The 27,957-nt window shown below is 34.5% G+C and overlaps 1 protein-coding gene across 1 annotated transcript in view; it reads right to left on the bottom strand.

Annotated features, from left to right (window-relative positions):
* CFAP47 (cilia and flagella associated protein 47) overlaps positions 1–27,957 on the bottom strand; it is a 259,907-nt gene that overhangs the window by 139,132 nt on the left and 92,818 nt on the right. Inside the window, exons 44-49 of the mRNA XM_064710667.1 lie at positions 23,524–23,626; positions 22,391–22,617; positions 16,072–16,252; positions 6,690–6,886; positions 3,052–3,195; positions 1,367–1,540 (exon numbers count right to left, since the gene is read on the bottom strand). Of these exons, the coding sequence (XP_064566737.1) occupies positions 1,367–1,540; positions 3,052–3,195; positions 6,690–6,886; positions 16,072–16,252; positions 22,391–22,617; positions 23,524–23,626 (1,026 nt within the window). The remainder of the gene's footprint in view (positions 1–1,366; positions 1,541–3,051; positions 3,196–6,689; positions 6,887–16,071; positions 16,253–22,390; positions 22,618–23,523; positions 23,627–27,957) is intronic.

The following is a 27,957-nucleotide window of genomic DNA, read 5'->3' as shown; positions in this document are numbered from 1 at the left end:
TTTATAGAACACTGCTGCTGGTATATACATGATCTCTCTTTATATCTTATGTTCAAATCATTACCTTTCAATTTGAATAAAGCAGCATTTGGACCTACTGGCACCAAGACAGAGAACAAAATGACTCATTTTGTTACAAAGCTAGTCAGATTTTATCTTCGGCATGTAATTGTCCCATTCTCAACCCTTTCACAGAAGAAAAACTAAATATATATATTTGCAGATGCTGACAATTGTTAGCTGGCACTCCCCTGCATTGCTTCAATAGATGAAGCCATCCTGGCAAACACTGTATGGCCATAATATCTGGATGCTATCTACTTTAGATTTAAATGCCATGATAGAGTCACAAATATGGATTTTCATGAGCAAGATCCAAGATGTTCCTGCTCAGGAATTTCTCTGCAGCTGAGAGGAAAAGCAGAATTTCATCTTTGTTGCCCTAATTTATCTTCTGCCTCTGCTGGCATAGGTCATAGTGTCCAATACGTTGGTGCAGAAGGTGAGGAATGCTACAGAAATAGTTTTATCACTTCCATATTAAACATACAGACAAGAAAAATATTAGAAAAATTATGCTATTTCAGTACTAAAACAGTGCTTTTAAATAGGAAAGTGTGTTTGTCTAAACAGAGTTATAAAATATAGCTAATGGAAAGCATGAAAAATAATTATTATATTAATTAATAAAAGTATGTTCTTGAGCAAGGAAATCAATAAAACTCTATTTCTTAAGAATTTTTATCAACCTCCTCAGTAACCATTGCCTTTCAACAACTCCACTGATTACCACTGAATTTTCTCTTTTATCAGCAAAGACACAAAGCATTCCCAACTTCCTCCAGCATTCCTGAAACAACAGCTGGGCAATAGACAGCAACTGGGCCAGGCCACTGGGCCATGAGAAATTCATGTATAGTGAGCTCATGCTGCAATCCTTCCCTTAGGAGGACAATAATTTTTGTCCTTTTCATGTAATATTCAATATTTTATGAAGATTTTAGGAACCCAGTAATTCTCAGGCCCCTTGTCTGATTTCAAAACTGATGGACTTGGCCACAGGTTTCAAATTGTTGGAGAAGGAAAAATTAGCAAATGAACAGAGAACAACTGTAGAAGTGTTGTTCCCTCAGACTGAAACATGAAGAAATCTTTTTTTCCCCATCAAGCACACAGTAAAATCATACATTATCTCATAGATTTTCTGACTATAAGCAAATCCATATACTATGAACTATAGAAAATTTTCTCACGGACACATGAATTTTATTAGCGGATCTGCAATTGTAGTAATTGTTGCTACTGTAGTACATAATGTATCAGTCCTATTCAGAAAAATATTTTCATATTATTGCAAAACAATTACCTTGTATTTTAGCATCTTCTTGGTATAATTGTGCACCCATAGGATTTTATGAGCCACCTTTCCCACTTGGCACTCTATCACAATGCAGTCCTGAGGCAGAGGTTTCTTCCCTATTCCCTTAAGACTGAAGATGTTCTGAGTTCCAGCTGTAACATTTCTCAGAATAAGCCTTCCCTGTGACAAAGAAAGGAGAAAAAAGAAGTTTTTTCATTACTGTACAAGTCCCCTTTGGCTTCCCTTGTACTTTAATTTATTTATCTCAAATCTAGGTGACTCAGAGTGCTAACAAGAAAGGGTTCCTATTGACTTTCCTAGTTCTTTAATAAAACTATTGCTAAACAGAAAAGTAAACCAGAGAAACAAAATCTTTTATTTTTTTCTAAACCATGAAATTCAACAACATAAAGTTTTCACATTTCTAGGTTTTCTACTTCTTGGCTTCTTCTTGAAAAACAAACATCTCCAAGAAAAAATGATCTCATGCCTCTTTGTCTCTCATATAATATTATAACTTTGATCATTGATTATTTCCACCTGTCCTATGAGCACAGGGTTGAGCCTGGAGAAAGGGAGACCCAAGGGAACTGCATTGCTCTCTACAAACACCTAAAAGGAGCCTGTAGTGAGGTGGGGATGGGTCTCTTCTTTATGTCTCAAGTGAAAGGTTGAAAGGAAATGACCTTCATTTGTGCCTGGGGAGCTTCAGATTAGACATTAGAAAGAGATTTTTACTGAAAGTGTGGTTAGGCATTGAAATAAATTCCCAGGGAAAGTGGTGGAGTCACCATCCCAAGAGGCATCTGGATGTGGCACTTGGGACATGGTTTAGGGGTAACCATGGGGGTGTTGGGCTGACAGCTGGACTAGAGGTCTTTTCCAACCTGGATGATTTTGTGCTTCACTTAAAATGTTCTCCATAATCATTTGTCATCAAAGGATTCAGGGCTTTTGGCTTTTAATAATTTTACAATACTGGGCGCCTAAACTGCATTATATTTGGTTGGTAACACATGTAGAAGGGTTAGTCATGCTTCAAAGAACATTTTTTTTCATCTTTGGCATTTCACATATTTCAACAGCAACTTGCAGTCAAAATCTCTCAACTGGGACACAGACAAAGCCACAAATATATCTTCTTGCTAAAGGTGTGATAGGCTTTGCTCTGCTTGTCATTTTAGCATTTGGAATAGTGATTGCTTGGATGGCAAAAGCAGCTGTGAAATGGTGGCTTAACTTGTAAATAAAGTACTCATCACATAAATTATTTTGTGATGTAGGCATGCAATGAGAAATAATACCTAACTATTTAGGTAATGAAATACAATTTAATATTATTATTTGAATTCAGAATAACAACATATATTTTTGTGTTAAGTTCTGAATTTTTATGGAATAACTGTAGGACTAAAGGATTTCATAGAAACTAATGGAAGAATATAATGGAAAATTAAATAAAGAAGGTGTGAAAATATGCATTGGGGAAATCTTTCATACCTAATCTTAACCTTTATAAAGTTGGTTCATTTGTGTTTTTACTTCACATAACAGTAAATCTTATCCTTTCCTTCTCTCAAGCAGAGGCTTTAATATTAGCAACTGTCTAAACACTTTCATAATTTGGATACTGGTGATAAGCAGTATTGGTGAGAGCATCCTTTTCAAATGTTGAAACTGATTTCTCTTACCATTATTACATTCTCAGCAATGGGCTTGAATGTGAGTGGATATGGAACTGTTCCACCTACAGGCACATTTATTGCAGGAGGGCCATGAAAACCCTGTCCTTCCAAAATTGCTTCAAACCTCCAGTCCTCACTGGATAAGTTACTCTGAAAGATGTAAATCAAAGTTGTAAATTAGATTATGCATTTAAATTTTTTAATGTGCATTTCAGCTTTCACTTGCAGCTACCACTGCATCAATACTCATTTGCTCCAAGTACTGGCTCAGAGTGCCTTTGGGAAAAATTAAAGCAGTGTATTTTAAAAATTAAATAAGCTAATAATAAATCTGTTATTCCTGGCAGCCAGAGGTACAGAACCCCTACTTTCAGGAGCAATACTGTCAGCAGGAATATTCATTAGAAAACATGAGCATGATCTAGCAAATGGTCAAGATGGAATTTGTAAGTATCATTATAAACATTTACAAGTATCTTTATGATGTTGGTTAATGCTTGGCAAAATTCTGTTCCTATGTCATCTGTAAAAAATCTTGGTGTACCCCTTTTAAGTGCTGATGTGGTGTGCTGCCATATATTGCCTGATTTGGCCACTTACAATGCTACAGGATCAGTCTTATGAATTGAAAATTCCATCTCCAAAGGAGAATTTACAGTCCTGTGTTCTCAGATTCTGGTCTTTCAAGAGTAAACTACTTTAAAGAATGCCTACCCTGAGCAATATGAGCCTATTTAAGAAACATTTTTATGTTATGTTGGTTATGGTAAAAAGTGGGATATTTCACAATACATGCTTAGAGGCTGCCTAAAAGCAGTAAAACTAAAATAAAGTTATTCAGCCTCCTACTATTCGAAAGAACCAAACATCCAGTCTGAAGAAAAAAAAAAAATCACACTCATCTGAAAGATAAAATAAACTGTCACTCATGAGCTAACTCATGCCTTGTCAAATAGAGAGGATTAATCTCATCTGATCTATGAAAAAAAGGAGGTAATCTTTTGACCGATAATGGTTTTCATCCATGGAAAATTGTATACAAACATCAGTAATAAAGAATGGACTTCAGGGAATAGAGATGATATTTTAGCTTTTGTTTCTGCCTATGAAAGTCTCAGGAACAAAGAACCTGTGCTCATCAGAGCTAACCCAGAGCCACCCACATCTGCAATATATCTAAGGTTTCATCAATATGTATGATTAATGCTTCAGTGTTAGGTGTCCAATTTCCCAGTAGCTGAGCACATATGCCTGCATGGAATGTTGAGGTTGGTGCAGTGTCTCAGTTGTACCAAAAACTTGCATCACCATGTCTCCAATTCTGTAATAACAATGACATCATCTCTGGTAGAAAGTACAAAAGAAAAAAGTATCATGCCCTTGTGCCAAGGATAAAATAAAAAGGAAAAAAAGACAACAAAAGGTTTTTTTTATTTTCCCATCATGCTTTTTTTATCTCCACAATATCAGGAAAAGCTTTATCCCTTTGAAAACCAGCTGTCCAGGTGTATAATTGGCAGGTCATCACTCTCTGCTAATCTAACATTTTAAAATTTGGGATTGAGGAAAAACATCATCTGGATTGGTCTAGGTTCTAGAGGAGGGCCATGAAATTTTGGGCGCTTAAATTGTTTTATTTTCAGTTATTTCTAGTACAATTGGTATCAGATGTTTCCTTTATCCACAGTAGTGATGATTACATCAATATGTAACACAAATATTTCTTCTTAATCTGTAACACAAAATCTTGTCATCTGGAGAAATGTAGTTGACAAACATGGTCACTGGGAAATTCTTCTGTAACAAATCCTTCTAACACAGCAGGAAATTGTCTGGAAGTGTCTTCTAAAGATATTAAGGATAACAATAAATATTAGAAAATGAAAGGAAAATATTTGTTAACTTCTATTCCCTTATACTTGTTCATTAATGGCTTTAATTAATTAATCATCTAATTCCTACAGGATCTCTGCTTAATGTAAAATCTCATCCAAAGCTTGTCAAGTGAATTCATTTAAACACAATTAATGGTAAGGGAATCAGAATCTCCTCACAGGATTGAAGGTGGTTCAACCCAAGGTACCCAATAATTGTATTGGACCTGTACCTGGAGAGGCTGAAAGGCAGAGATGGAAGAGTTACATTCATCTCATGCTTGAGAAAATCATGGAAACTCCAAAAGAAACTAATCACAGATCTGAGATTCAGCTGGGTTCTTATTCTGTTTCTGTCTCTAATTCACTGTGGGGCTTTAAGCTGACCAGCTGATCATTTAATCTGCTCCATTTACCAAGTGTTCCACCAAACACACATGACTGTTAGTTTGATTGTGTCTGTAAAAAGTGCTTTGAGCACTAAATAATTGGTTGAAGAAACTAATTTTAGCAGATTGAATAACTCCATCTTCAGTTCCACAATGAGCATATCTTTTTCCACTAAATATTTAATAAAATTTAAATGACAAATACAATACTGCTAATGAAAATATAAATATACGGGAAACGTTCTGGTAGATGGAGAAGCTCCAAATAGGAGTGTATATAGAAATGTAAAGAATCTAACTCCTAAAAAGTGAACACTCTGAAGTGAAAAATAAATCATCAGAACAATAATGCAAATCTGTTTAGAAAGCGTCTGTTTAAACAAAGTAGAAAATCCTTTTACCTTTCTGTGTTATGTATCAGTTGTTTTTAGGCTAATGTAGCATTCAAAAAATCAGTGTTTAATACATAAATTATTAATATCTTAAAACTCTTGAAAGAAGAGATAGAATAATATGGTTTCCTTTAATTTTCATTTTTCCTTTCTGATGTACTAGTTCCTTGTATACTCTCAATATTTGACAGAGCATTCAGTATGGTCTTTCCCCAGATATTCAGTCTTCTTGCTTGAATCTTCCCCCACCCTTTTGACTACAAAATCTCAAAATAATTTCTCTATACATTAGCTCACTACTATTTCTTAGTGGCTCTACTATCAAAAGGACATAAACCAAACTCTAGTTCAGATCTCAGGAAATCTTTTACTGCTTCTATCTGTTATAGAATCTTTATTCCTTTTCTCACAGCTTAAGTTCCTTCCCTCTATTTTTTGTGGGGTTTTTTTGTTTTTTTTAAAGTTCTCTAAAATTTGACTAATAATTTTCTGAGAGAGATGATATTTCATCCATCTCTCTCTGATCTTACTTCTCATGTGCCAAGGGTTTCATACACAAAGTAGATATGAGAAAACTATACACAATATACTGGCTATGCTTACCATGTTTTTTTAACTGTATATAATCTACTTCTTCTATTTTATCCTTCAGCATGTCTCATTTTTTTCCTTCAGAAATAGTATATTTATTCCCTAGATTAAATAACTACTTTATTCACTTTCATTGTGATAACATTAGTAAATAACAGACTAAAAATTTTGAGAAGAAAAACATCAAAATTTAGTCCATCAAACTAATAATTAACTTGAAGTAAATTATTTTTCCCAACAGGTTTTACATTATCTACAACATGGACTTTGAGAAATAATCCTCAAGTCATTATGCATTTCTGCATTTCAGGACTGGAAATTTTTATAGTATTGATCTGAAATCCACTTTTTTAAAATCCTGAATCTTAGTTTAGTTAGCAGTAGAGGAGTGAACTTACAATTGGAATTTCCTGAGTCACTGTCTGGTAAGCTGGAATTAGAAATTCAAGCTGTGCATCAGCCTGGTCTGCATTCACCACACACTCAATCTCATAGACACGAATATCATAGGATGACTTCAGAATAATCTGACAGTGGTAGCAACCAGGTTTCTTAGGAGTGAATTTTATAGGAAACTCAACTGCATCAATTCCACCTAAAAAAAATAAAAGAAAAAACAAAAAATCCTAACAAAACAAAACAAAACAAAACAAAAAAAAGTGTTGGAAAGCTTTTCAGGAACACTGAATTCACAAGCAGAATCTGAAGAGGTTTCCAATAAACAGTAGGAGTGTCTTCCCAGCAGTACATGCAAAAATTTCCAAGAAGCAACAGAATTTTAGGAGTGTTACCCTGTAATTTAGTTTCCTAAAAATGGTATATTGAAACATGCAAACAATATTTTCTACTTATTTTAGCAGTGCACATAAAGATATTTTAAGATATTTAGTGAGGATAAAGATATTTTAAAATATCTCTTAAATCTAGTAGAAGAATTTAACATATATGAATTTATGTAAATATTTTTAAAACTATACAAGCTACTACACTTTTGTCAACCGCTGCCATCAGAGATATCAGTGATAGTACAGAATATTTGGCTGAGTATCCCCAACAATTACTGAAATTCTGTTTAATGTAGTAGCTCTCATGACAACTCATTAGACCTGTTCCTATGTCTCATTTTGTATTGAAATTCTGAGTTTCCAAAATTGACAGGGGTTTCCAAGCTGAAACAGAATCATGCAAAGTCCCACTTTCCCAATCTGCAGCACAGAGGAAAACTCCCCACTGTAATCTCCAGAGCAAGGAAGAAGCAAAACAAATGAAAAACTGCCATCTCTGCACAGAGCCAGGTCTAACAAGTCTGATGCAAAGATTTCCTCCTCTGTGCTTGCTCACAGAAAAGATCAGACTCCTGCACAGGATTTTAAGCAGCCCTTTAGGACACATTCCAAAGGAGAAAAGAAGGTACATGAGGAACTCCAGTGATGGCCACAAAGGGTTCCCCAGTCCCAGAGTCTCCAAGAAACCTGAAAAACCACATGAGGACTGCAGGTGTAAAATCTGTAGTTTTACATGTAACAAACACTGATTTTCTTCAGCTTTCCAAGGTTAGAAACCCATGCCTAAAGCTGGAAAAAGAAGGTAAGGAAAGTCAGAGACAAGGTTGAAGTAAGATAGTACAGTGTACTGAAAGATCCAATATATTTCTGCATGAATTTTACTTTCTTGCACTAAATGGAAATTTTAATGACTAACAACTAGGGTTATTTTTGCCTGAGTTGGACCCATATTTAAAGGCACAGTTTCAAACAGAAATGCTTCCTATAGAAAATTTTAAAAAGAAAAACCGTAAAAAGTACATTCCATAATTATAAATATTTAGTAAGGTATTACTTTAGCAAAAAAAAATTGATTCTTGTGCATTTGGAAAATATATTTTAGAATAAATCAGTTGAACAACTTAAATATTATGCTCAATTACAATGAATCAAAAGGAAAACAAGTAAATTGGTTCTATTTATTCAACAGGGTAAGTATCTTCTGCAGTAATACATTGTTCCTCCAAATCAAAGTAACTACAGAAATCATTTGTCTTCAAATTATAAGTGAAGATTGACTTGTTTCCCTTCAAAATCTTTTTTAAATTCAGTAAAATAAACTGAGCTTAAAAATGTCTCAGCTTAACATGTTTTGTTCTCTCAGTCTCATAAGACATTGAATGAAGATTAATTTAGGGATATATTCAAAGATTTAATTAATATAATCCATGGGGCCACAACTGGCTTACCCAACAATTTCTGAGAAAAGTGTCAACAGTAAGCCATGGGCATCATCTATTTGATTCTCATGTAGCAGGAAGCAGAGCCTGCATCCATCAAAAAGAATGAGGCTGCAACATTTCTTTAACAGTGAAAAGCCAGGCAGAGCAATACAGGGGTTTGTTCCAGCTTCCATCCTACTCAGGATTTTTATTGTTTCACAGGGAAGCATTCCATGTGAAATAAGCTGACAGTTTTATTTTCCAGATTTATGTCTGACAAATGCCTACAGGAAACATTTACTTGATCATATCGGGTTTTGTTGTGAGACAGTTGCCAAAACAGGGGTATTTGCAAAAACTAAAGTTGCAGTGTGCAATTTCAACATGCATTTTTGGAGAACTAAATCACAGCACACAGGCACTGGCCATGTCCCCAGACAACTGCCTGGACTTTTGTGCCATTTATTTAATGCATAACTCAATCTGATCACCAAAACTAAAAAAAACACCAAAGTTCGTGTCCTCTGATTCTTAAAAATCTTAAAACTCATCATTTTAGATCTGCCTGAATTGAAATTAAGTCCTCTAGCTGCATTAGCGTACAAACAGTACCTTTCAAGGAAAAGTAATGCCAGTTGTTTTGACATTAAATGTAAGAAAAAAACATATTCTGTAAGGTAGTAATAGTGGCCCTTAGTAATCATTGTTTAGGATTATAACATATTGTGGGAGGATGAAATGAGTAAAAATAGAAATGCTGCTCTTCCACACCACAACCTGTTGTCATAATTTGTGAAGGAAGGAAAGTATGGGCCTTCAATAGTTCATCAAATAATTGCACATTAGATTAGCTTTTGTTCAGCAATGGTGATTCTATCTATTCAGAATTTCAAAGCTAAGTTTCTCACTGAATTTATCTCAGTCTCTGACACTGTGCATGTGTCACAAACAACTGGTTAAATTAACTTAACTTCAACACTGAATTTGCAGGTATGGAGTCCTAGAAGGATAAATAAGCAACCATAATTAAGAATCCAGACTCTTCTGACTTCTGCTTATATATTAGGTCTTCACATGAGCTCATCTGAATTAGAGCATCTCTCAACTTGGTAGTCTTGAAAAAGCAACTACTTTTTCATATCCCTTATTGAGTGCTTAAAAGTTATGAAATTTTTTGCTACCACTGTGTATGTTTATTTATGATTTCCTTTGACTTTATCTTAATCAAACAGATTTGTAGAAAGGTTTCTAAAAAACCTACTAACTGGTTACTTTTTTTCCTTTTTCTGCTTAGATAGCATACAGTATACCATCAGATACCTAAACAAAAAGTTAAATACACTTAATCAGAAAATGAAGATCAACTGGGGAAAAAAGAATGAAAGAAGTTTTCCCTTAATTGACCTAAAAATAAAAATGCTTTTTCCAATGTCTTGTTACGAATATTCATCATCAGTGTTTATGTATCATTCAGGAGCCAGTGAGGAGCTGTGTGGCACTACATAAAGCAGTTGTAGGGAGCTGTTTTTTAATAATCATTGAGCCTAATATTTATGAAAAATACTCACAGGCACTCTAGAAACAAGCAGTCACTACTCCAGTGAGCAATGCTGCCAAGTTTACTTAATATAGCTTTAAGAACCATGACATGAAGGTGTTTTCTTGAGCCATTTGATGAAGAGCTCCTGCTGAAAGGGATCAGCCAAATTATAAGGAATTACACTAATAAAATAGAGTAATAATTCAAAAACTCTTGATCTAAAAGCACAACAAAGAGATAAGTTCTCTCTAAAACACACACGCAAAATTTACAAAAAAAAATTCAAAACTGATTTTTTGTGACTGGAAGACTAAACAAATTTTCCTACAAACAAGGAAGAGGGCTCAGAACTTTACAAAGACTGCACTGAATGCATAAGGAAATTTTACAAGGAGAGAGGGTCAAAACCAAGTCTTTTATATCACTTACTGCAAAATGGTAAGTTAAGGCACAATTAGTAATGAAGGTTTATAGTGAAAAGATATAATAAGGGCTAGCTAGAGACTTCTATGGTGCAGTTCCTTTCTTTTTGCAATCTAGATTTCTCTGAAGAAATATTTTCTTTTTTTTTTTTAAAGAGAGAAAATCAAGTCACTAGTAGCTTTACCAGAAGCCACAAAGAAGTCAGAACAATCTGAATAAATTAACTATAGGAAAAATTATTGAGAAAGTAGAAAATACCTAACAATTCCTGATAGTTCTGTAGAGAAAGATTTTTCATCATTCACTGGGTAGAAAGGGGGAAAAAAGAAAAACAAGAGAACACATCTTGGATATTCTTTTTAAGTGTAACAGCAGGGAGCCAACACTGTCAAATCCTGTAGGAAGAGGCAACAGAACTCTAATATTAGCTTGTGATACTGAATCTAAATTAGATAGCAAGGTGGAACAACACTTTTTTCATTTAAAATTAATTGTAAGCTTTATTTATTCATATGGGCAATTTTGATGTGAAATAGTACAACTCATCCATCAGAAAAAGGTTTTGGTTTTATATTCATACCTAGGTTTTCCATATTTACTTTTATAAACATAGGAAAAACCCTAAACCATATGGAATGACAAAAAGAATTCCCAGTGCATGCTTGCCTTAGAAAAGTTCAATAAGGCACATGTAAAATACAGAAATTGCTTATCAGGGCACACTGGCTTGGGTGCATATCCATTTGAAAATTAAAATCTACCATTACCTCATAGAACTGCACAAATCTATCATTACTGATGGAATATATTTGTGTATTTATCATGCCATGTTGGAATTTGGTTATTATTAAAAGGAATAAAATAAGGCATTGATATGCAGGTACTGACATGTGCTGCTGCAATGTTTAGAACAGCAATTGCCATCAACCATTCACTCCCATATATTTTCATTCCTTTAAAAATTGTCTAGTCCAAGGGCATTGCTATCAGGTTCTCTGCTAATAGCACAAGTGGCAATGTAAAGTAATTTCAAGGCAGAAGATTGCAAACAAAAAAAAAAGTCTGAAAAAAAAGAAAATCAAATTAACAGGAAGCCCTTCTTATAAAGTACTTGGATGGTTCAGTATTGATGAACTGTCACAGGCAGCTTTGTGAGCTGCTCTGTCTCAGGAACTTTTATGTTTCCATTACTCAAAGCAATTGTCAGTGTCATGTTACAATGTGTAAAGGCATAGTGTATTCCAGAAAATTCCAAATTTTCCTGATTCTGGGATAAATCCTTATTTAATACCAAATCACATATTATTGGACGTTCCTCTTAGCATTAGAATTTCACCAACTAATTCTTATATTAAGCCCTAATCTGACAATTGGAGCAAAAGTGTGCATCTTAGGAAAGATTCCACTTTCTTTTTTAAAAGATTGAGTGGTAGAAAGATTTTTGTTTCTCTTGAGTTTGTTCATATTTGATAAACCTCTCATTCACATAATTTTACAGGAATCATAAATTGTTTTATTACAAATCTTTATCTTAGGTAGAAAGTGCTGTACTTTCTGCATAGAGCACTTAACAGTCTTCACAATCAGACATATTTTCCCTTTTTAAATAATTACAGGTAACCTGAAAGGAACCTCTTTCCCTCAGAGATCATGGAGTCATCAAGGTATTCAATCTTTCAAGACCTTAAAAATTACATTAAACTTGGCTGAGCCCTTCCTCATTTGCAACCTTCTGTCTAAAGTATGGAACAAGAACTGGATGTGCTGTTCCAGTATTATGTTCTCCTTCATAATACAATAACAGCACTTTTCTATACCTGCACTCTATTTTTTAAGTTATGCATTCAAGGACCCTTGTTTTTCAAAATTTTACAAGAAATCCTTTGATGAAAGAACAATGGAGCTGATGTCAGAAAAACTGAGTGGGAAGCAAGGCTGACAGCTTTGGTTCACACTGTGAGATAGGTACTCTGCTGCTTTGCAGATTTCTCAAACATTTTGGGAGACATCAAAATGTTTTGCAAGACTGCAAAACAAAGCCCATCCTCTCCTTTCTACCTATGTTATTTCGTCTTTGATAAGTAACATTATTTAGCATAAAAACCATGTTTTTCAAAGAAACTCAAATGCCTAAGAAGTTGTTCTGCTTAGTTAAAACTTAGTTGAAGCTGATTTTGAGCTGATTGTTTGCTGAAAAGACAAATAGCACTGACTTTTCCACTGGTTTTCACAGTTCTGCTTGAAAATCCACAGATATTTCCTTCTTTCATAACCACAGTGAGTGTTTTGCTGCTGGGCAGGACCAGCAAATATTCAGCAGAAAAAACACTTACAAAATATATTCAGAGATAATATAACAGCTCTGACTTAGCAAACATGGTCCTTACCTGCAGGAAGAGCATGCTCGCTTACACAGGCACAGTTTTGTGAAATAAGACTGCATGGCAGGAAATCTTAAAGAATTATAGAGATTATAAACATATATATGCATTAAAAATCAGTGACACTGGCAAGTAAAGCTACAACTCAAGTTACAACTCTGAGCTATAAAACCACTCTATCCAAAGTTTCTTGTGCTTTCACCTTTAGAAGGAAATTGTTAGTTTGGTGAAACATGGAGCTGGTTTTGGATGCTAATTCTCTGTTGCTAAAATTTGGACTGATTATTTTAATTCCTCTTGACATTTTGTCCTTTTTATTCTTTCACAGCATCCCTCTAAGAAAAAGGCAACATATTTCCATGTTGCAACATATTTCAATTATGTCTAACATTATTTCTGAATGTTCAATCTACCATTCTTAAGTCTGTAAAGCATTGCAGTTTTACTGTCAATTAATTACCATTCTTCTGAGCTATATATGGGAACTGAATTATTTCCCAGGTTATTTCTGATTCTAGAGGGAAACTAAAGCTCCTAAAGATTCCATTTGAGACAAAGGTGAGCAACAACCATGGTGTGGTTAAATCATACCAAATGATTTAGCATGCAGACTCTTTTCCAAATATATAATTACATATTTGCTTGCACTAAAATTCATAGCTTATAACTATGTAAGAGCTCCAACTAACTTCTTTCACAAAATCTGTGTCATTCCTCACTCAACAAAGTCTTTGTATTATCTTCCCAATTAGTGAAATGTAGCTAACATTGTGCAATAACTACTGGTTCCTAAGGACTCCCTTTCTGATGAGTCTCCAATGAAGAATTAATATTTGCTAAAGGTTTTTAATCTTGGAAATGTATTATTTTAGATCTATGCAAGTATGCAGTATTAGTTTTGATCAAGAGATCACACTTTAAGTAAGGTAAGCATATTGTACTCTTTTTATCTATTTGATCTGTAAACAGTGCCAAAATGTAATAAGGTCATTTAACAAGATCTATTTTACAAGAAAATGTTTTGAGTGGCATTGATTTTTTTTACCTTCTAATTCCCTGTTGGCAGAGTTCTTAAAACACTGGTGCACACTTCCTGCTACTGCAATCTAAGAAATTCTGATCCCAAGATTGATTTTAGTCAGCTTGCTTCCACCTTTGTTTATCTTCACAAATATAAGCACTGTCATTTCTTCAGAGAACCAGCAACTCCCACCCTGAGGAAAGCCACCACCATGGCTAAAATATTCCTGCTTTCTCAGACAATGACGTCAAAATTTTCAGATGAGACCAATGGTTTAACCAGGACCACCAGTTGAGGACTTCTGTCACAGTATTAGGTTTTCTGAGAGCCTGTAAATCATCCTGTCTCCTCACTAGTGAAATAAATACACTGAATCAGTTGGCTCTGTCTTCCTACTCAACACATATTTGTTTTCATGCTATTCAGCTGGTTATCTCAGCTTCCCTTTGTGGATGTTCTTTACCTCATCACCTCTCTGAATTCACTACAAAAGCCCCATTTATTTCTGCATCATCTTGACATTTCTACTTCCTCATGTAACTATTACCCATCCAAGAAAGAAAAAATACATCTCAAAAAGATTATGTACACTGCAGTATTATCTAATTTCTGACTTTACATTGATTACTCTCCTCTTTCAAACATTTCTTTAATATCCTTTGATGAATAAAGAAGCAGCATGAACTAAGAGTAAAACAACTACTTCCTTACTATAATTTATTATAGTATATAATTTATTATACACTATATTATAGTAATCATCAATTTACTACATTCTTTACTATGATGTCATTTATTCACTACATTTTTTAGTGAATACAATGCAATTAATAGTCTAAATTTTTCAGGTATATTCATTCACATTTCAACTTTTAAAATAACTTGAGCTGTTGCTAAGGAGCAGTGATCTCTCAACTGGACAGTTAAGAACCTTTGTTGTGAGACCATGATGGAGATCCAGTCAGGACACCACATCTGAGTGTACAGAGCTGGCTCTCTTTCCCCCAGCTGTGATTCTGCTCTTCTACAGTGTAATACAAAGAATCTCCTAAAACACTCAACAAAGCCATTAACTATTTTTAGTTCACTTCTACAGTAATTATGACACAAACACGTTGTTATTAACTTGACAATGAAAGAGTTTCTACTAGGATTTAAATATCTTGCCACACATGACATGTTCCAGCCTCCAGCGTCACATCAATTCTACAATTTCTGACTGCTCACCCTATAGTCCCTCACCAATCCTGCTTCCAATACTGCCGTAACTATTGCTGCCATCTTCCAAAAAACACACCCTAATTTTTTATAGGAGGTAAATTCTATTTCAATTAAAATATCTGTAGTAAAGACTCCTCAGAAAAAAATAGAGATTCTTTTTATTATTCCAGAATAGAAAAAAAAAACCCAAGGTACACATTGAGTGTCAAAACAAAAACAATGAACACAGAACTGATTCCAGTGACACTTGGAAAAGTGAACTGCAAAAATATGCAGAAGGACTCCACTGATTAAGAACTGGTGAAACAAAACTAGATATGGACTGTATATAATTCAAGTTTCTACAAATTTGCATGAAGTTCCCTCCTGAGACTCTCCAGACTCCAGCTCTCTCAATGGCTCAGGTTGTTTGTGAGTTTTAAGAAATGCAACCTAGAGTGCTTTATATGTTTAAATGAAGCATTTTTTAAAAATCAACAATATTTCTCTATAAAATTTAAGACACTAGAAAAATTAGAGACAACAGACTGACCAAAGATGGCAAGATCACTCTGAAAGGTAATGCAGACCTGTTCATTCACCATTAGCTGAAATCTCGCTCTGGCTGATTGAGCAGGGCAAACAAGAAAAGAGATGTGATATGAGTGGCACAATCTGAACATAGATCAGTGCTGGATGAGATGTGGAAGGAAGAAATGGGAAGGGAGCACAGATTCAGGATCTGACAGATAAACAGACCTAATTAATTTGTCCTTTAGAGCAAGTCTCCTGTGCTTGTGTGCTTTTGAGAAAACCAATAAACCAATGGCAAGTGGAAAGCACTGGTTTGAGCTAATATTTAGAACCTGGGTAGTGACAAGAAAGGCAAATTTGATCAATAGTAGAAAGGAAAGAAAGATAATTTTCTGGATCCACTCAGGAAAACCTTAAAAAAAAAATTATATTTGCAAAAGAATACAGTCAAATTCATCACCTTTAAGACTCTTACCTGTTTTCTGAGATGTAGGGTATTTGGCTGATGAAGGGTCCAAAATAACTCTGGCTGAAGATAACACTGGAATAGAGAACTTTTTAGGAACCTCAAAGACGTGTTTGATGCTCAGTTCTACACTGTAATCCACGTGCTTCATCTCGGAGGGGTGCCGGCGAGGCTTCAGAAGGGCACGTCTCTGCAAGTGAAGCAATAATGTACACAGCTGAGCAATCACACATTTTCAGGTTGAGAAATGCCACATTTTCTAATTTTTTAAGAATTTAGCTTAGTTCTAAAATTAAATTGGGAATTAAGAAACTTACATAGCAATTTTGAGTGATCCTTCCAAATAAAAACTGACTTGTAAGGTATTTTTAGACATGATGTATCTGAAACATTTGCTTAAAATTAATGCATTTTGAAATTTACAGTAAAACCATAGCCTACCCAGAAATAATCTCTGCTAGCCTTCATGCATATGCAGGATAACCAAGAAAAGGAGAAAAAAAACCCATGAAAAATATTTTGTATCAGTGGTAGCAAGGTGCTTTTTCTCCTACTTCATAAAGTTTTCTGAGTAATAAGAAGCATGAAAGAGAAAAGTTATTTTGCTTTTTGGCAAGGGATAACTATTAGCTAAATTATATTTTAATGTTGAAAATGTATTTTAGAAATATGGGCATTTAGAATCAATTCCAGAGATAAGTTAGCTCCTCTTGGTAAAAAGCATTGCTAATCAACAGCATGAAACATATTAGTAAAGGATTAGCACAGTATATTAAGGCAAGCTCAATACAGGCATCTGAACCTCTTAATGAACTTAATTTGACTCCTGTAGGATAACATTACAAAAATATTGCAATGATTTAATACACTACTTGCTCAAAATTGTAATTTTCAATCCAATAACACACTACAATTGCAATGCTCAAGAGTAAGTGTAAGCTGAACAAATTTTAAACTGAGTAATTTCTTTTTTACAGACAAGGCTTTGAATTAATGACTGCTGTGAATTATCTTGAAGCAAATCTAGGGCAGATATAAATATGGAAATATTCATCTTTTGGTAAGAAAACTGGTTTCTTTTCAAAGTCTTTTGCTGTAAAACCCTGCCAGGACTGCAGGTATCAGAGGATATATTTCAGTAGGCCAAGGAATGCAAATCCATTGAGGAAATTCAAAAACTCAATTTAAAAGGAAAAACAATTGTTCTTAAAGACAGCCATTAGGTGTAAGATAGTCAAATTACTGTTTAAATCAACTAGACTTGGGTTCTGCATTGGGTTGGTAGTGAGGGTTTTTTGGTTTGTCTTTTTTCCCTCTGTTTTAATACAAATCTCACATTCTCTTGCTGGTTTTAGAAAGCAGATCCACACTCTGACATTGCTTTGTTTTGGTCATTAATCTACCCTTCCATAGTGTCAATACAGTGTTAAACAAAAAGTACATATGGACTCTGGGAATCTGTTAAGATTATCTTTAATACAGGTTTCTTGGCGCAATAAATATAGAAACAGATAATTCTTCAAAATTCTTGCTATATGAAGAGAAACTGGACAGATGTATTCGACTAAAAATTTCACATCAAACCAAATTCTTAGGATAGTTTTGTACTGCTGTATTTGCACAATCTTGTGCAAACATAATTTACAGAAGGAGCAGGAAAAATTGTTATGTGAGTTGAGAATCTGAGCTCACTATTCACTCATTCCTATCATACAGGACTGCACTCTGACATTACTCCCCCTCAAATGCACACAAAATTGATTAAAAAATCAATAAGTACAAATAATTCAATTGCCATATTAATTGCAAGTTCCACTTCTCTCTGATAGGAATGAAATGCCAGAACACTTTGCAGTGGAAAAAAAAATCATTCTAACTTGTAATGGGAGGTTCCTAACCACAAGAACTATATACATTTACCAGTTTAAATTTGACTTGATCTTCTGCATAATCAAATATAAATTTATACCTACAAATGATTTTCATAACTAGATTATTTTCCAACACTGAAATGAAAATCCAACATGAATACACAGTTTTGTTAAATTTTAATTGACAATATAATTGTAAGATGACCTTTCCTGGAGCACTGAACACATTTGAATTATAATTACCTTGAAGAAATGTCCTATTATTTAAAAACTCACTGAAAGACTTTTTTTAAAGGTACTTGTTCATGTTATCTCATTTTTAAATATTGGTTAGGAAAAAACCCAGTTGGTTAGTATTACATAATCTATGAACATTTCAAATATTTCCTGGCACCTTGTAAACAATTAAAGAATGAAAACATTTTTAATGAGAGGCTTAGTGGAAAAAGAAAATTCTGCAACCATACACAAGACTAAACTTTGCTGCCTCACAGGCTAACATTTCCAAGAGAAAATGTCAACACAATTCAGATGAATGTTGCAACTGCTCCAATTTTTAACATCTTTGTGGGCAGTGAGAGTTAAATAGAATTTAATATTTTTTAACTCTCATGATCAGTGCAGATCTAAGGCCTCTCTACTGCAAAAAAAAGACAGATTTTAAGTACTTTTACTTCATCAACCTGATGGTTCATGATATTCCAAGTGTGGAAGTCTTATTACCAACTAATAGTATTTCCATTCGTTTCCCAGGATTATTTATTTACTTAGAATAATTTTTTGAAAAATGATTGGAGGGTATATAAAGCATCAGAATTAAACTTGATCTTGAAAGTTTCAAGAACTTTTTTTATTTTCCAAGGTATTTTCTCGGATGTGCCACCTGCACTTTCTGTGTGTGAAGGGTGGCAGATTCTGTTACAGGGTTCTGAGGCACCTCTCTCCTTCCTTGCATATTACTGTTCTTCAATTCCTAATTTAGCACCATTTCTTCCTTCCAGAGATTAACTTCTAAAACTGTTTCTCATTAATAAAGAAATTTATTATCTTGGTCTCTCAGAACCCCTGTGATAAATCATGTTTGCCACCTCCCTTAATCCCATATCAAAAGATAAGTGATGTAATATAGAAGATATTGGTCTCACTTGTAAATTCAGCAAATTGAAATCTGACCACAGGTCCTTTTCTGAAAAGTTCATCCCCACTCAAATGTGTCTAATGCAATTTTTTATTTCCAGTTCCTTCTCAAGGACACCATGATTCTTCCTTCAAAAAAAAAACCCACACCAGTTTTAAAAAGAAGCAGATTCTTTACACTGAGCTTACAAATTTCCACAATCATACAGGAGAACACAAAAAATCCTTCTTGATCTCTGGGTGCCCATGAAGAGCACAAACTCTGAATATCCAAGCTGGACAGGTGGAGAAGAGACTTTGCAACGTCAGCTGAAGAGCAGCAGCCACAGCCCCAAGTGCACAAGGTCTCCATTCATTTTTCCTTGATCAAAACTCAAACTCACCAACACTGCTATGGTGTGCTAAGATAAAAACACTCCATGTGTACCAAGATAAAAATATTCCATGTTGCTCAGTCCCATGGACAGCAGGATAGAAAGGAAATACACAATATCCTAATATCTGGAATATGGCAAATGTGGTGTCCACACTCAGATGGGACATGTTCAAAAGGAAGCAGAACAGGGCCTAAGTAAATACTTTTTCCAGTTTAACAATGAGGGCACACTGGACACAGCAGAAAGTTAAAGCTTTAGCTCTGGGATTCTTTTCCAACGGGACTTTTCCTATCATAATGTCTGGTTATACAAGGAGATTATTGGCATCTTTGAAGAAAAAGTCCTGTATCCAGCAATTGGGTCTAAAACTAGGCATGTCATTTTGTGTCTCACTTCACTGACTGCAGCATCCTCTCCTTCACAGTCCCAAATAAATGAATTCTCATATTATTACTTCTTTTTAATTCACTTTCCTCTATTTATTACATTTAGCAACTTCAGTCTAAACATGTTCTTCTCCCATAGTCTCTTATCTTTTTTCCAATACCCTCTTCCTTCCCTTGTTATTTATATTCACCTAAACATCCCCCTTTCAGCTTCCTCTTATTCATCATTACTAATTATTCACAAAACAGCCTTTGCTAATTATTCACTATAATGCCAAATCCAGCTTTAGTGTCTGAGAGCTCCTATATTATCCTATACCATCTTTACTACTACCCAAAATTATTTTAGGAGGAATTAAAGTAAAGAAACACTCAGGAGGTAAGAATGTAACACAATTTTATGGGGAAAAAATTTAAAATCATTATTTGTTAATAATTCTAATAATTCAAACAATCAAAATAGACATTTGTTCCTTATGGCAACAAAAAAAGTAAAAACATAGTAAAGAAGTAGCTAGGACTTTTGCTGTGTATAGATGGGTCAAATAAAAAATTATACCTCTAGTTACTGATCATGGATATCCAGTTTGACTCCAAAAACACAGCCCATCTTTACTACTGTTTTCTATGTGACTTAAGTAAACACGACTAAAATCTACAGTTCAGACAGACTGGAAATCATGCAATTATTTCGTTATTTATCCTTTAACTTGACAGGTAAAAAATGGACCAAGTAGTACTAAGGGTAGGGTATTTTCCCTTCTGTCCATCTGTTGCCTAACATGATTCTACCTGTAGGAAGCAGGTAGAAAGGTGGAACAGAAATCCAAAAGAAAACAACAGATTTCCAAAGATTCTGGATTTATCTCTAACCTACAACACCTGCCTCAAAGGATCTCATAAGCCTAAATAATTTATTGAACCGTGGGTGCTGTGGATTGGCTTTTTTTCTTTTTTGCCTTTTTGGTGTTTGTTTTTTCTTCTTGGTGGGGAAAGGGGAAAATTTAGAGCACCTAAAACCATAATTCAACTCCAATTTTCACTGCAGAACACCAAGCCCTCCCAAAAAGGTTTTCTCCAGTTACTGCAACCAGAATTTCTATGTTATCACCATTAAACAGATAATTGGCAAGAATTTATTACAAAAAGTTTTTAAGAATATGTTTCATATTTTAGCCTGCATAGTAGATACTGAGATTTTTTTAATGTATAAACTCTTTTCAATGCCAGTAGCAGAACTTCTCCCCTGTGTTTGTCATAAGCAAGTATAAGACTTTGTATATATGGAACAAAATACTTCTTTCTGCACGTTGTTGCATTTTTCACATGATAATTCATTCAGTGCCAATATCCACCATTATGTGTTTTATGAGGTAATTAAGCTAATTATCCTCCAGTCTTACACAATGCATGTGGTTTTAGAACTCATATTGCATTTTAGCATGCCGAGTGGTCCAAGGAGTGTTCCTGTCATGTTCAGTTGTGATCGTATCCACAACATCAGAGCAGTTTGACTTTTCATCAAGTATTTGCTAAGTTACTGTGATATTAAGGGACTTGAATTACGAAAACTCAATAAAATGTTAGCAGAACAGTGGATTAACCATAATCCCAAAGGAGACTATTTGACTCTAGATGACACAATTACAATTGTTGTCCTACTCCAAATACACAACAGATTAAAGTTACAATGTCATTTTCCCTGATTTTGTTTGCTTTCTATTACTTTTCAAACAAAAGGCATAAATTGAGGGACATCAAATCACAAGGAAAAATTCTTTTCCTCTTACTTGAGGAACTGTCTAACTGGAAAGCTGGAATAACATGGCTGCCCAGCAATTGGTCTGAGGCCAAGCACCATTAGGGCACAAGGGAAATTAAAACCCAGAGTGAGCCTGTCATCCTCAGAAGGCTATACTGCAATTCTTCATGAGGAAAAGCCTTGTTTATTTGGCAATATCATTATTATAAATTTATTCACAAGTAATAACTGATTGTTTAATGGACCTTGGGAGAAACTTTTGTTTCTAGATGTTGAAATCTTAGGAAAATATGTATAGGTTGGAATGATCTATACGAGGGGAGCTACATCTTATTACAAAATCTTGTGGCTTTTCAGAACTATTTTTCATTGATTGCAAGACAAAAAGAAGTCTCCTTAATTTATTCTCAAGGTTTATTGTTTTGGGAAAAAAATCCATTTTTTACAAAAATAGGCATAATGAAGTTTACTAATACAGGTACATTTTACATGGAATATGAAAGCTTTTTTAATCAACGGGTATTTTTCAAAAGTAAATTGTTAGTACTTTTCTCAACTGCAGTCAAGTTTTTTAAAGGAAGGACACTATAATAGCAATGGGGTGACAAAGTGGCTTCAGAATGAACATGTAAAATATTGCAGTGGCTGAGGGGGAATTGGGATCAGTAACTGTCAGATTACAGATGTGTGAAAAAATATAACTTCACACTATTACCTGAAACATGAAAACAATTCAGTCCTACAAATCAAGGACAACTAAATTCAATTGCAGCACCAGATGATTGTGTTTCTCACCTCTACTCCGGACAGCCCCAACAATGCTGTTGCAACTCGAACGCTGCTGCTCTGCAGAGTCCCAGTCATCAATCTCCTCTCATACTCCACAGCTGACATCTGCTGCTGAGCAGCCAGAGCCAGGGCCCTCTCCCTTGGCTCATTGATCAATGGGATCTTCAGATTCTCCTCCAGAGTCTGACCAAGCACACATTTCAAATATAAAACTGGATGTGCTGTGCATTCATCTGTTAGAAAACCCAAAGAAATGAAAGAGCAAAACAAAACCACACACCACGTTTATCAGCTGGTGGAACTGCAGAGAGTATTTAAAATTACTAATCTCTAAAGAAAATAAGAATACAAAATTCCTTCAAAGTTTAGTTCCATGCTATTAGCTAGTACATGACATTTATTACCTGTAATACTTTATTTTTCAACATAATAGTGAAGCAAAAATTAGCAAACTGAAATGCAACCCAAAATTTAGCTAATAGGGCTAAGAAATAGCTAATAACTTAGCTAATAAAAAATCTCAGACTTTACTGTTACTACCATTATGACAGTTCACCAAAGTCTTTCTGCTACCTACACAACACAGCCATGCTTTCACCCCTCTAGATGATCTTTCATCTCCCCTAAAAGAAACCACCAGAAATTATTTCAAGTAGCAGTTGTTAATGATTTCAAGTTTCAAGTCCTACACTGTTTCTGAAATAGGACTGACAGTTTATCCCTCACTGTTTAAAGACAAAAGCATTGGAATATCACATCACTGCACACAAAACTCATGTTCTAAAGCTAGAAAAATTCTAGATAAAGATGACTTGTCCTGCTTCATATGGCTAGCAACCTATATTTAGAAGAAGAAAATAAGAAAAATTATGAAAAAGTATTTATGTAGACTATGTTAAAAGCAATACAAGCTAAAGATCACCAACAACCAGCTGATGCTCTGAAGAGAATGGACTGGAAAACATTAGAAGAAATATCGCATATATTCATTATAATGTATTTTTTACACTTCAGTATAAACAACTTCTTTTTTTTTACCACATGTATTTAATAATTTTAAGAAAAATCCATAGAAATAAAAGAATATTTTTAAGAAATTATTTGCTGCATTTTACTCTTCTCCCTTCTATTCACTGTACCTTCTGAGGTAGCATGCAAAACATTTGGACTATCCAAGGTAGGCAATTCTGAAGTCAGAGGTAAATCCCCTGATCCCTCAATCAGGTAGACAAATTCTCCAATCTGAAACACAAGGACACACATCCTTCAGAGTGCAACTCATGCAGAACAGAAGGCAAAGTATTACAACCAACAGCAAAGATATCCTAGTAACATCTAAGATCTGACCTGAGCAATAATTTACATACTCAGGAGAACTGGTTTTTTTAAACTATGCCTAAATATAAGAAAGTTATTATTTCAAGCCATTCTGTGATAATAAAGTAACTTTTATTGTTAATATTAAATCTGAAAAGTCAAAAAATTTCAAAAAGCAGAATCCTTTCTAACTCATCATATAAGTTAACTGAATAAGGGTACTCTTAAATACAGGAAAAAATTGAATTCCAACTATCTACTACAGTTACATATAATTAAACATGCTCATGAGCAACCTTCATGGCTCTTCACCATTTGGGTTTTTTAATAAAAATGTTTACAATAGTTTTGAGCCAGAAACATTTCTCTAGAAAGAAAAAAAAAAAAAAATTAAAGTCAAGGCAGGTTAGCGTCATGTGCAAATTCTCCTTTAAATAATACATTTAGTAAATCTTAATTATTTCATTAAGAAATGGAAAATCTACAGAAGCTTGAAAGTAAATATAAACATGACCTAGAACAAAGAAAGACATTTAGTTTTCGTAAAAGAAAGAATAACTTAACTAGCCAAAAAATAACAGTTTGAATTATAGATGGAATGAAAAAAATAAGGCACAAATCAAAGACAGAAAATATTTTTGAAGAAAACTCTCTGAAAGTGCTCCAGAATAAAGCCCACAAACAAGTTGGCCAAAACTAAAAAGCTATCTAAACTAGGTACCATACACCTATCTGAACTAGGCAGGAGATTTAACATATATACTGCATATATTGCTTTGATAATTTCATTGTGTTTACCACAAATTTTTTTCAGACAATTTTAGCTTCTCCTGATTGCAAGATGAAAAATTAAATGCCTCTTCAACAACTGATACAGTTTGCACATTCAGTCTCTCTTTATTTCCATAAACCATATTCTGTAATAATCTGCCCTAAAAACATGTATTCTGTCTTTTATTCTTCATTCCAGACATGAAGGAAATAATTTATTTCTATAATTTAGTGCATTTGCCAACCAACACAATGTTTTCCTTTTAATACTGCTCAATCGCATAAGAAAACCCTGTTTTTTTCCTTTGCCTTCATTTACAGTTTCATCAGATATTTATGTTAAGGCTGAAAACACTGCAATTATATTTCTGACCCAGCAGAAGGAAAACTATTCAACTTTGATGGTATTTTCTCCTCTTCTTGATTCAAGAGCTCACACAAATCTTCCTTGAGAAGGATTAAAAAAACCTCCTGCAAAATTGGATTCTCACACACAAACAGCCACTCCTGGGAACCAATTTAAACAGGAATTATTCCTGTTTGACACAGTGATTTGGCTCCATAAGGGCCCTTAACAAGCTCACAGCACACACAACTGATTTTAGGAAGGTGCTGGTTGCTGGGATGCCATTCTGCTATCAGCTGCTTTTCCTGTCCTTGCTGAAATCAAAATGCTTATAGGAAGGAACAAAATTCACCAATTTCCTCTTTGCTTCAAAGAATTCTGGGGTTTTGATCTCCACAGAATGCATATCTTGTTTTCTTTCCACTGAGCTTTTTTCCTGATGCTTTGGACCAGAATGGGAATTTCACTGAACTTGGAGAGTTTAGTTTTTATGCCCATGGTTCTAATGATTTATATTTCCATTTTCCATCAGCTGCAAACAGGACAGCATCAGCATTGTGCAAGGTTTACTGTTAATGAAAACAGCTAATAAAAGAGCTGTTGAGCATTCTATCCAATCCATTGCTATCTGATGTTTCAAAAGAATGGAGGGCTGCTAGGAGTTTGTAGTTGCCTGTGCAAGCCAGTAAGAGCAACAGATAGCAAAGTGTTCTTTCAATAAACAATTTACTTTCATACTACTTAGCTGTAAAAGTCTGGATTGACACTCTTAAACTATGATTTAATAAATTATTTTCATCAAAAATTCCACATTGTTCACATTTAAATTACGTCCTGGAAACAAAGACATATTTTTTAAAAACCAACAGGGTTATGTTTAACAATATTCAATATCAACTATGAAAAGATCTATGCTAAAAAACTGAAAGTTTCTGTTTCAATTTTTCTTAAAGAACAATGAAATACTGAAACAAAGTCTTGAGAAATATGCTAAATGGCTTGTGCTGCCATTTCAAACCTTAGGAAAGTTAACATAAATATATTATTGCAAAGTAAGGAACATCCTTGAGGCCAGAAGCCTTGAATCAGTGTATCCTCTTGCTGTTATTACAGCTATATAGCTGCTGCAGTGATGGATAGGATTCCCAATCAGATTCAATTATAGTGATTTAAATCTCAATATTTCATTGATTGTAATGAAGGAGCAGACCTACTCTGATACCTGTTTTGGTCTATTTGTCAAAAAGGGTAGGAAAGGTAGGCAGGAAAAAAATCACAGCAATGCTAAATTAAATTATTTATTAGATTTTATATTTAGCACAAGTCCATATTTGAATGATACAAGACTCTTCATTGTGTCAAGTCATTTGATCATCACACAACATGCTGGCTGCACTTTGTCAGTTAGATAATGGCATGGCTGAAATATTGCAGCCATATACAAAATATTTAAGAAAGCCAAATTTTTCCTGTGCCATTACTGTACAGCCCTAAAATCATGTTAGCTATCTTGCAGTTTTATCTTTCCCTAAGAGATTTAATACAATTCCTCACAAATGATTCAATTAAGTAGATGGAGCTTAATTTTTCTAACCTGAGGTTTTGTATATCAAAAATTTTGCATTTTGAGGAGCCTTTAAATGCACCACACCTACTCAGCTAAGCTGGAAGGACCAGGTGATCCAGAAAAAGTTACCATACAGGACTTAACAGCAGCTTCTCTGAGGCATTAATGCTTCCTGCTGTGAAAAGGTCACCTAAACCTTTGCTAAGAACAGTGACTAGTAGCTGGGTATCTAATTTACATCTACATCACCACTGGAGGCAACACTGGGGCTGTCAGAAATGTACTTTTCCCTTTCCACCTGAGGTATGACCATCCTATAGCTCTGCCCCCATCTCTTAGATTAACACTCTTTCCTTAACATGTCTCAATTTCCCTTCTCTTCACTATATTATTCAGCTTTCAGGCTCTGTTCCTTGTGTACCATGAGCCTACTCTTCTCAGCCAGGGTGTGAACTTCTGCTTCTAATAAAGATACAACAAACAGGTAAATTGTCAATAGCTGAGATTTAAAGGGTATTAAATAATAACAGGTAAAAGGAAATTCTTCTCAGATTTACTCCCAGAGAGCTGTAGGCCAGGATTTTCCTTGTCTAGAGACTGCATCCAGATATTTTATTGAATTAAACTGATGGACCTAAAATTCCTCTATGAATGCACAGCTGTTGATGTGTATTTCTTCCCTAAAACTTTCTCTCATTGAATGATGCTGAGCACTGGATTGATTTTCCACTGAACCATCCACAAAGATTGCTAACCTCTGGCATGGGGACTCTTTGTGGGTGATTCCCTGCTGTCAATAAGGTGTGAGCTCACTATTTCAATGTGTATTCAACAGAAATCCATCTTCTATCTCAGCTAGTTTTCAAGAAAATCAAGAGAACTGTACACTTTTTAAGACACCCAGTCATATAGTTTGTTTTCTTTAAAAATAGCCTCTATTTTCAAATACTGGTCGGAGTCAAAAAGACAGAATTGGGCAGCATTGTATCAGCCCTATTTTCCTTTATTAACAAGATAAAAAAATCAAGCTGGCCATGTGGCATAGCCAAAGTCATGTTTAAGCAATAAAAAATCCCATCAAACACACAAACATCAGACACTAGAAGAAGTTCTATGTTCTATAGAAGGTAAAAATATGGAAGCTGAAAATGTGCAGGAGGAAAAGTAATTTGGGTTTAGATGCATTGTTACAAATCATCAAAACAGTGGCAGAGAGAAAGGCAGAGGCTCATAACTGGACAGAGGGGAAGCTGATTATAGAAACAACAGGGTTGTGAAAAACATTGACAGCCAGAGACAAAACACAGCAGCCAGGTTAAAGAGGTGAAAAGATGGACTAGAGACACAGAAATAAGATTGTGACCACTGAGATAAAGGATTACAGAAACATCAAAAAGCTGGACTGCAAGGTTTGAAATTCTGAAATATGATCAAAATCAGATCTTGGTGATTTGACTGAATTTCAATTAAGGATATAGGGCAAAATCCAGACTACATGAGTCAAGAGAGACTGAAAGGTTGTTGGAGTCAGTATTCATGTATAGTCTTTTCTGAATGGAACTCTGATTGAGT

Source organism: Zonotrichia leucophrys, chromosome 1 (genome assembly GCF_028769735.1).
Source record: "Zonotrichia leucophrys gambelii isolate GWCS_2022_RI chromosome 1, RI_Zleu_2.0, whole genome shotgun sequence".
Lineage (NCBI taxonomy): Eukaryota > Metazoa > Chordata > Aves > Passeriformes > Passerellidae > Zonotrichia > Zonotrichia leucophrys.
The sequence above is the reverse complement of the archived record's forward strand: the minus strand, read 5'-3'. Positions and strand labels throughout refer to the sequence as shown.